Here is a 10,167-nt window from a genome sequence, read left to right on the forward strand (position 1 = left end):
CCATCTGCAAAATGTGTGTGTGTGTGTGTGTGTGTGTGTGTGTGTGTGTGTGTGTGTGTGTGTGTGTGTGTGTGTGTGTGTGTGTGTGTGTGTGTGTGTGTGTGTGTGTGTGTGTGTGTGTGTGTGTGTGTGTGTGTGTGTGTGTGTGTGTGTGTGTGTGTGTGTGAAGGCGGCGGCAGCAGCAGCAGGGGGAAAGAGGGATATTATGGGCCAGATAGATGGCTAAAATGGAGAGATGGTGAGATGACAGGGCAGAGAGATAGATGAGGGAGAGGCAGTGTTCATATCCTCCGTTCCCTTCAGCGACAAACACTGGCCAGGAGACATCAATATTAAACACAGCAACAAGGCACGGGCACACACACACACATACACACGAATGCCAAGCTCAAGACATCAATATCTCATATGAGCATTTATATGCAGAATATTTTACTGACAAACATAATGTGTGCATCCGGAAAGCTGCAAGTGATTGAAAGCTTTGGAGGAGGAATGTGGGTTTAGGCCGGCACTTAGCAGAGCCCAGAGAAGTGGAGTCCTAACCAAACAGACGAGGGTTGTTTGTGATTAATGGAGCAGTGGCTGGATGAATAATGGGAGGGTTTCTGTGTTTTTGTCTGGTTTTATGTTGGATGACACAGGGAAGACGGAGTTGGCCAAACAGGTGGCTCGGTACATGCACAAAGACATCAAAAAGGTGTGCAACACACACACAGCTTTACTGACACGGGCAAAACCATTATCAGCCGCCTTTCAGCAGCTAACTCTGGTGTATTTACAGGGTTTTATCCGTATGGACATGTCTGAGTTCCAGGAGAAACACGAGGTAAAGACTTTGTTTTTAAATTGGTCCAAATGCTTCGTGTGTTTAATGAAGTCGGTGATTTTCCTGCATAATGCATGACATTATTCCATATGAGAGCAGCTGTAACTGCTTTTTATGTACAGCAGTGATGCACCGCATTGATTCAGTTTATGATGCATAAACTAAAATGACTGTTGCGTTCTGGCTGCTGATGATAAATACATTTAATCAGTGATTGGAGTTGGATTACGTCGCAGACCTAAAGATCCACGTCTGATCGTTTCAGCTCAGACGCAGGAGTTCTCCTTCATAAGGAGAAGAAGGATCACTTATAAAACGAAGATTATCTTTCCAGGGAGAGTTTTTCAAATTTAATGCGAAATTTCTGCACAGCTGGACGATCACAGCATGAAGAGAGAGTAAACGTTTCAGAGAGAAATTATCCAGCATGACCAGATTATAAACCCAGTAAAACTCATTTATCTGCTGCCTTCGTGTCTCAGGTGGCAAAGTTCATCGGCTCCCCTCCAGGATATGTAGGTCACGAGGAGGGCGGTCAGCTGACCAAGCTGCTGAGGGCGTGTCCCAACGCCGTGGTTCTGTTTGATGAGGTGGATAAAGCTCATCCAGATGTTCTCACCATCATGCTGCAGCTGTTTGACGAGGTGAACTCACGTCATTCATCCTCTCATCAAACACGTATTTAGCTGATCGGTTTCTTTACATGGGTTCCTGCTTCCTTCAGGGTCGTCTTACTGATGGCAAAGGGAAAACTATTGAATGTAAAGACGCCATCTTCATCATGACATCCAATGTTGCGAGCGAAGAGATCGCTCAGCATGGTCTGCAACTCCGACAGGAAGCTGAAGCGATCAGTCGCAGGAAGCTGGCAGACAATCTTGGTGAAATAAAACGCACCGACGTATAAAGTTGTTCATGGCTGCATGTGGAAATCCACTAGAGATGCCAGACAGCTCAGTGCAGAGGCAGGAATAATGCCGATGTTTTGGTTTCTTCCAGAGGACGTGCAGAAAAGCGACGACATCAAAATCTCCAGACAGTTCAAAGAAACTGTGATTCGGCCGATCCTGAAGGTACCAGTCACATAACCATGAAGCTCACTGTGTGTGTGTGTGTGTGTGTGTGTGTGTGTGTGTGTGTGTGTGTGTGTGTGTGTGTGTGTGTGTGTGTGTGTGTGTGTGTGTGTGTGTGTGTGTGTGTGTGTGCGTGTGTGTGCGTGAGTGAGTGACACGGTGGGCCCAGGAAGCTGCAGCTGTCACATGGTTCACTCTGTGATTAATCCACAGGCTCATTTCCGGAGGGACGAGTTTCTCGGGCGGATCAATGAAATCGTGTACTTCCTGCCGTTTTGTCACTCCGAGCTGCTCCAGCTGGTCAGCAAAGAGCTCAGCTTCTGGGCCAAAAAGGTTTCACAACATTTTTTATCGTTCTTGGTGGAATTTAATTTTCCAGAATCCTCTCATTTCATAAGAACCTTTTTTAAGCATTAAAAGCTAAAACAATGAAATCTCCAAAAAGGTGGAAGGAGGACAGGATCAGAGTTAGGGTGTCCTCCTGAGACGGAACGCCTCACCACTTCATCCTGCTGCATCTGAGTGGTGCATGAAGGAAACCATGGAGATCAATAGTGTGTGGCGCTCTCTATAACATGATTACAGCGTTTAACGTGCAGCCCTCATCAATATTTAATTACTAATAAAACAGCTGGAGGCCGCTGCTGGGGCCCGATAGGGACCTGATTCATGACTCTTTTCAGTCATCCTGGCTTCTGAATGCCGCGTCGACCCTTTATTGTTGTTTTTTTAAGGGTACATGTGCCATAATAACTCCTGCATCCTGCAGCGATTCAAGCATCACAAATCTCATTATCACTTAATCCCTACAAGCCGTTTAGATTAGGAGAATTAAATGTTCAGTGCAGAGTTATGGTCCAGATCTGGCATCTTATTTATTGAATGAAGCTTTAACATCGGGGGCTAAATGAGCTGCTCTGATCACTACTATTGACTGGTGTTTGATTAAAACACATTAAGGGCCTGTTGATTAGCGCTGGCAGACATGCTGCTTGACAGTATCTGCTGCATTTGTCTCTTTTACTCCTGCGCTCTCTTAACTGATCGTTGTTTCGTTTAACATTAACTCATCTCTGCCTCTCCATCATCAGGCCAAGCAGCGCCATGACATCACTCTTCAGTGGGATCGGCCGGTGCTGGACCTGCTGGCAGGAGGATACAACCTGCACTATGGAGCTCGCTCCATCAAACATGAGGTATGAACTAGGGCCTGCACGACTTAATTTTTTTTTAAGTCGACAGTCAAGTAATGAAAATCGAGTCGACTTTGACTAGTCGTAGATGACGTCATACACCTGAAGTGGGTTGGTTTGCTGGAGTTTTTGACAATTAAAATTGTGCCCACATTTTCAAAGTTCTTTTAACAACAGTAGTTCCTGCTTCAGCCCTCTCCCTCCTCCCTCTGCACAGCGGCCACAAACTCACAGATGTGCCTGCAGCCTCTCAGAGTTTCTGCTGCTCTAAACATTAAAATAATTATTTCATTTTCTGTTCCTCACTTCTGATTACCTTCAATGGTGTCTGTTCCATCAGGAATCTTGGCATGACCTTTGACCCAGCTCTCACCCTGGATTCTCATGTCAGTTCTCTTGTTCGCTCTTCCTTCTTCCATCTCAGGAACATTGCTAAGCTGAGTCCCATTCTGTCTCGCTCTGAACTTGAGACAGTTCTCCACACCTTCATCTCCTCATGCTTAGACTACTGTATGTCTCTTTTCACGTGTCTGAGCAGAACCTCCCTGAACCGTCTACAGGTGGTTCAGAATGCCTGTGCTCGGCTTCTGACCAAGTCCTCCAAACACACCCACATCACCCCGCTTCTGCTCCAGCTTCACTGGCTGCCAGTCAACTTCAGGGTTCATTTCAAGATCCTGGTTCTGGTCTATAGGGCCTTACATGGACAAGCACCATCTTACATTGGTGATCTTCTCAGTTCTAACACCCCCAGCAGGTCCCTGAGGTCCAGTGATCAAAGCCTACTGGTTGTGCAGCACCAGGCTAAAGACCAAAGGTGACAGATCATTTGCTGCTGTGGCCCCCAGACTCTGGACCTCTCTCCCCCTGAGCCTGACATCAGTGGTCTCCTTTAAAAAACAGCTGAAGACTTGTTCAAGCTGGCTTTTGTATGACCTTCTTCACCACTCTCTCTTTATTCTGCTCTCCCCACCTATTCCACCTTCCTCAGGATCCACTGATTTCCCTCTTTCCTACTCACTCTCTCTCTTTCTTAAATTTTTTTAATCACAATTTGTCTATTTTTTTGCTCAATTTAAATATATTTTTAACCATTTTCTAAATTCTTTTTTATATTTTTACATATTTTGTTTTTGTGAAGTGCCTTGTGATTTTTATCTTGAGAGGCGCTATAGAAATGATATTTTCTTCTTCTTCTGTTTTGTTGCAACCACCAGGTACAAAAACTAACTTGTTTTTATTTGACTATTTTTCTATCCTGTCTGTTTATTATCTTCCTGCATCTCCTCTCAATCCTAAAGAAAAACTGCTACCTGGGTTCATATATATTCACCTTATGAGTTACCTTTGAGCTGCAGTTCTAAAAGATCTACCGACCGCAAAAACAGCGGAGTGCATGCCGGCCGCACCTGTGAGGTGAACTGGAGGACAAAACAGGTGATGTGCTCCGCTCCACAGCAGCGAAACGCATCAGGCACAAATAAAAGAATAAAAGACAGAAAACAAAAGGAAATGAGCCGACATGAACGATCATGTGTTAACTTTGTTTTTGAGGTGGCGACACCTGATTTGATAATGTTACTGTGGCCGTGCTCAGGACGCAGATGTCTGGAGCGCGTCAACGATCAGAGCTTTGTATGCGCAAGCTGGTTAAGATTAGGATGGGGGTGAGGGGAAGGTTAAATTGCAAGAGGGTAAAGGTCACAATTCGGTCAAATGTCTGTTTTACCGCGGGCGTCAGATACCGACGCTCTGGCACTCCGCGCCTCCCGACGCGCAGGGGCTCGTCACCTGCTGTCTTTTCCGAGGACTGCACCTTGTCGGTCATTATCACGTGACAGCGACTAGCCGATGACAGGCATAAAAAGTCACTATAGAGCAGTGAAGTCGACTAGTTGATACAACCCCTAGTATGGACACAACTGATGTCTGAGACATCATCAAATACAAGTGTGCGCTCTTAGGGGGGCAGGAAGGTGCAAGAACACAACAAGAGGCTGGATTCGTCGCTTTCTGAGCACCTCTGTGGTTTGTAACCATCAGAGAACCAGAGATCACTTTTGGGATATTTTGGTAACGTTATAGCCAGAGTGAGCTTTTATGGACAAAATTATTTATAATATGTATAAAAATATACACATTTTTACTTTCAAACACTTGAAAGGCAGCAAAATAGTCCAAAAGTTGGAGGAAATGTGACCAGCGTCCAGACTAATTCATCTGTTCTCCTTCCTGATGTCTCAGGTTGAGCGGCGCGTCGTCAACCAGCTAGCTGCAGCGTACGAGCAGGAGCTGCTGCCCAAAGGCTGCACGCTGCGTCTGTGTGTCCAATCAGACGGCCAGGAAGAGCGAGGAGCGCCCAGTCTGCGCCTGGAGGTGGTGGGAGAGGACAGCTCGTCTAGAACACTGGACATTCGTCCTCCACTCAATCCTGAACACTAACATACAACAGCTCCCTCATCATCATCATCACTGATGTCCAGTCAGAGGTGGATAGATGCTTTGAATAAAAATACCTGTGAAAACACAACATCACTGCCTCTATTTCAGTTAACATGTGCAGTCAAAACACGCTAAAGGCTCCACAACACGCAGGACGGCGTCGTCCTGCCAAATCAGAAACTCCAAACCTCGTTTCATCTGTGATGGACAGACCTGTCTCACTCTGAGGACAGGTCCGCTTCAGCCCTACGACCACAAACCACCCCGCTTCAGTGTGTCGCTGTTACACAGAGATAGCTTTATTTAGAGGATAAATAAATGAATATTTATTAAGCAGACTGCAGGAGTGTACATAGCTACTTTAGAGCAAGAAACATCTACAAATGATTCTGATTATGCTGAACTTTGTTGTGAATGATTTGTGTTTTGCCACAAATCCCTTACAGACAGTAGCATGTGTTTATGAAGACAACACTGGGAGCTATGACCAGTAAATGTTGTTTGTCTCACTTATTTTTGTGTGTCATTAAAAATTTAAACACGTAAAGAAAAAAACAGTATTTAAAAAGTTGCTTCATAAATGTTTGAACAGCTCGTTAAGATGCTAAACGTCACATTTTCACTCATGCTGCAACCTTCAGTGTGAAATAAAGCCGTCACCATGAAAAGGACATTCCTCTTGTTTTGTTTGTTTGTTGTTCTGTTTGTGTTGCTGTGACACTCATGATGGATGGATGTGTGTGTGTGTGTGTGTGTGTGTGTGTGTGAGAGAGAGAGAGTGTGAGTGAGTGAGAGTGTCAAAGTGGGAATTCCGCAGTAACAATAACGCTTGTCCAGCATGTGAAACAACATGACAGAGGAATTTCCTTGGAATTCTGCTCCTCATGGGGGTCCGAGTTTAATGTTGGAAGGGAATGCAGCGCAATAAAAGCATGTCACACACAACATCCAGCAGGAATGTGTTGTCCATCGTGAGTCAGCACGTGGAGAGAAGACCTCCACAGTTACAGTGGCTGAGCTGGACCCCCCAACATGCTACATCAGTTAAAGCTGCTCTGCTCCTAAACATTTCCTTCCTTTTCGGTTTTCTTTGTGCTGGAATAATGGATCCATTCACAAGTTTGACTCAGTTTGTTGCTAGTTTATCACTTGAGTCATAGGAAGTGCTCAGAAACTTGAAATGCTTTTAAAAAAGAAAAGTGAATAATCACTAAATGTTTTCGAATGTTGCAGCTTTGCTTTGTAATTTTAATTTTAAAGAATCAATGAGGGCTGGAAGGTTTTGCATCGATTCATTTCATCAGCAAATGTCAACAGGAAATGATCAAATATTTTCTGCATTCACAATATCCAAAGTAGGTTTCTCCACGATGAACCTGTCCTCCGGAGGTTTGAGAGTAATGGGAATAATAGTTCCCCTTACAGGTTTCCTCTTCTGCTTCATTTAAGTGTTTCAGATGAATAAAACCACAGTAAATAAGAGCATTCAAGCATTGTTGAGCCTCACATTTGTGGAGGAATTATGTCCACTTATCACAGAATTGTTTTAATTTGGCCACAGAGGGTTTTCCTGCAGGAACGACATGTTTAAGAACAGAATTTAGGGTTCCATCAATTACAGCAAGTGGTCCTGATGCAGCAAAGCATCCCCAGTCCATCACACAGCCACCACCGTGCTTGACTGTTAGTTTTACACCAGTAATGGCGGACTCGTTCCACTTTTGTCTCATCAGCCCACAGAATATTTGACCAAAAGTCCCGGGGATCATCAAGATGATTCTTTAACAAATGTGGCATATCCTTGGAACTCTCTGATGCCTCACATCTTAAACGTGAGTCCTGCTGAGCTGTAGATGTTTAGGGTTGTAGAGCAGGACCTGGCGTGTTGGCTTTGACAGTTCTGATCATGAAGCTGAGCTCTGCTTGTTATTAATCACTTAATCCATGATTTAAAAAGGGGGCAGTGCTTTGGGTTTGGGTAACTTTTCTCTAGCAAATGAAGTCATCCTCATTAAACTGCATTTTATATTTAGTCAAGTCATCTTTGTCTCACCTCTTTATAAGACATGGCGTTGGTCTCATTCAGGGGTGAAATAAACTGCAGGTACCTGAAATGTCTTCTGCAGGAAGCTGCTGAAACCTCTTTAGAGGAGGAGCACCAGGCCAGCAGATGTTTGCACCGTGACTCCTGGAGTGGCTGCATATGGACAGTAGATCAGGTTTTGCTCTGATACCTTCAGGCTCTTCCCATCTCTTATAACCCTCAAATGCATCTCCACTTTTATGGTTTTAGGAAGTCTGTGTGTGTGTGTGTGTGTGTGTGTGTGTGTGTGTGTGTGTGTGTGTGTGTGTGTGTGTGTGTGTGTGTGTGTGTGTGTGTGTGTGTGTGTGTGTGTGTGTGTCCATTTACCTTCCCTGTGGAGGAAGACAAGAATAAGAAGAGGAGGAGAGGCTCTTAGTCTGTCCGTCAGGCTATTTCTGACTGCTGCCATTTCTCTGATTAGATTATGGAGAAACAGAAACCAGCCCTCCATCCTCCCATAACCTCCCTCTCTCTTTCTATCTCCCTGCATTTCACTCACCCGCTCCTCCCTCTGCCATCTGTCTCAATGCACCTCCTCCTGCTGCAGAAGGGTAAAACCCCTGATTTCTCTCCTGTTCCGGTTCTGAGGAGAGTTTGGGTGCTCCTGCTGCAGCCAGGTGGAGGTGCTGAAGGATGAACGACTACTAGCGGCTCTCCCATTATCATATCTGTCCCTGCTCTTAACGGGGCATTTTCATCCGTGTCCCTCTGCACTCCTCTTCCTCCCATTGTGCCCCCCTTCCCTAAAGGGAGGCGATCGATTTCACCTCCATTACCTCCCTGAGCTCTCAGTTTGAAGATGCGCCTCATTCATGCGGCTGCAGTTTATCACCACCTTGGCTGCTCACGTTAGGGGAAAATGTTACTGTTGGATTCTGGATGCGGGCGATCACGTGACTCCCCCCAGAGAATTAGCATAAAAGACAAATAAGGGAGCCTACAATAATAATAATAATAAACCACACCAGTCTGTCCTCCTTTCTTTTAAAGAAAATGGACAAATCCATTCCGCCTAATTCGAACCTTGCACAGGGACAGCTCGCGTGGCAGATTGTAGCCTAATTAGTTTAGAGAGAATTTAATTCAATTAACTTTCCACAGCTCCGCGCGCCCCGCCGCTGGGCTGCTTTCAGAGCGCGAGGCCAGAGCTCGAGATCTAATTAGCGTGTTTGGAGAAGCTCTCCTGCGCGCGGCCGGCCCTCGCCGCTCCAGCTGTGGCGTGCTCGTCAGTGGGAGTGCACCGCGGTCTCTCGGGATCTGCGTTGGTTGTTTTTGTTGTTTTTAATCTCAAAAAGCTTCTTTTTAAAGTAACATGCCGTCATTCCATTAGGGTAATACAGGGCAGGATGGTGACGCGCAGGAGAGACGCACGCACCATGCGGATGATCGCAGCTGCTCTGCGTCATGTTCCGCCTGATGTGTGCATGTCCGAATGGACTCATCTCCAGATGAACGAGATCTGATGGGTTTAAATGCATCCTGTACAGTTTGTGTCGTCGCAGCACGCGCTCATTTTCCGCTCTTTTTTTTTTTTTTACAAAATATTGACCAATTAAGCTGAGATTTTCCTCCACATTTTTTGTGTATTTATTTATTTTTTCAATATCAGAGAGTGTTTAGATTTTGCCTAACAAAACTCAAACGAGCTACTTATTTATGCAGTTTTATAGTTTAGTGCATTACAATAACTTTTACGCACGAATTTTCTGAAAAAATAAATCAACGAATCCAGTAAAAGTCCACATTAAGAAACTGGATTTAGCTGCATGAAGACCTGTCTGTAACTCCGTCATGCTGCTGATCTGGTCAACAGGCTTGGATGCGCGCCGTCATCTCGGGCCGGAGCGTCACGGTTTATTCCAGTAATTGAGGACTGATATGCGGGGACATGCAGGCGGCACCGACGGGACCCCCAAGGCCCCCACCCTCCTCCTCCTCACTGCTGCTCGGTTCTCATCCATCACCGAGCAAATCAAATGCGCGCTGCCAGCCTCTGCTGCTGCTGCTACTGGAGGAGAGACGCAGGCCGATGTTAACGGAGGCATCTGTGAGCTTGGAATTTATTTTATGCGCTATGAAATCGAAGATCTTAAGAGAGGTGATGACGCGACACATTTTAGTGACACTCCCGGCTGCAGATTGGCGCAGTCAGCAGAGTTCTGGGAAATAAAAGTTGTTAAAACAACAAAATAAAATGGAAATGTACAAATGTCATGAATTGATTGTTAGTTAAAAATGAAACAGTAATTCATGTGACAAATAAACTGAACAGAACAACGCGCGAAAGCCATGCGTAATTTACGCACGACACGTTTTGATTTTTAAAGTGTCTCCAACATTTAAGATCCAAATTCAAATAATGCACTATGATATTAATTATTTTAATAAGTCTAGTTTATGCAAACATTTCAGCCTGGATTCCAGTTGAATCAATCCACAATGGCCAAATAATACTTAGTGTTTTTTTGCATATTGCGGAAGAAAAATCCACCGCTTTAATTTTCAACAGACTCCATCCATTCTCTACTTTAACTCGCTTTTTTTACA

At 45.0% G+C, this 10,167-nt stretch overlaps 1 protein-coding gene across 1 annotated transcript in view; it reads left to right on the forward strand.

The window, feature by feature from the left end:
• Positions 1-5,754, forward strand: part of clpb (ClpB family mitochondrial disaggregase) — a 33,601-nt gene extending 27,847 nt beyond the window's left edge. The window contains exons 9-16 of the mRNA XM_015951732.3: positions 645-700; positions 785-829; positions 1,312-1,473; positions 1,554-1,710; positions 1,829-1,902; positions 2,116-2,235; positions 2,994-3,098; positions 5,340-5,754. Coding sequence (XP_015807218.1) covers positions 645-700; positions 785-829; positions 1,312-1,473; positions 1,554-1,710; positions 1,829-1,902; positions 2,116-2,235; positions 2,994-3,098; positions 5,340-5,537 — 917 coding nt within the window. The 3' untranslated portion in view covers positions 5,538-5,754. The remainder of the gene's footprint in view (positions 1-644; positions 701-784; positions 830-1,311; positions 1,474-1,553; positions 1,711-1,828; positions 1,903-2,115; positions 2,236-2,993; positions 3,099-5,339) is intronic.
• The last annotated feature ends 4,413 nt before the right edge of the window (positions 5,755-10,167 follow it).

This window comes from Nothobranchius furzeri, chromosome 13 (genome assembly GCF_043380555.1).
Source record: "Nothobranchius furzeri strain GRZ-AD chromosome 13, NfurGRZ-RIMD1, whole genome shotgun sequence".
Taxonomy (NCBI): domain Eukaryota; kingdom Metazoa; phylum Chordata; class Actinopteri; order Cyprinodontiformes; family Nothobranchiidae; genus Nothobranchius; species Nothobranchius furzeri.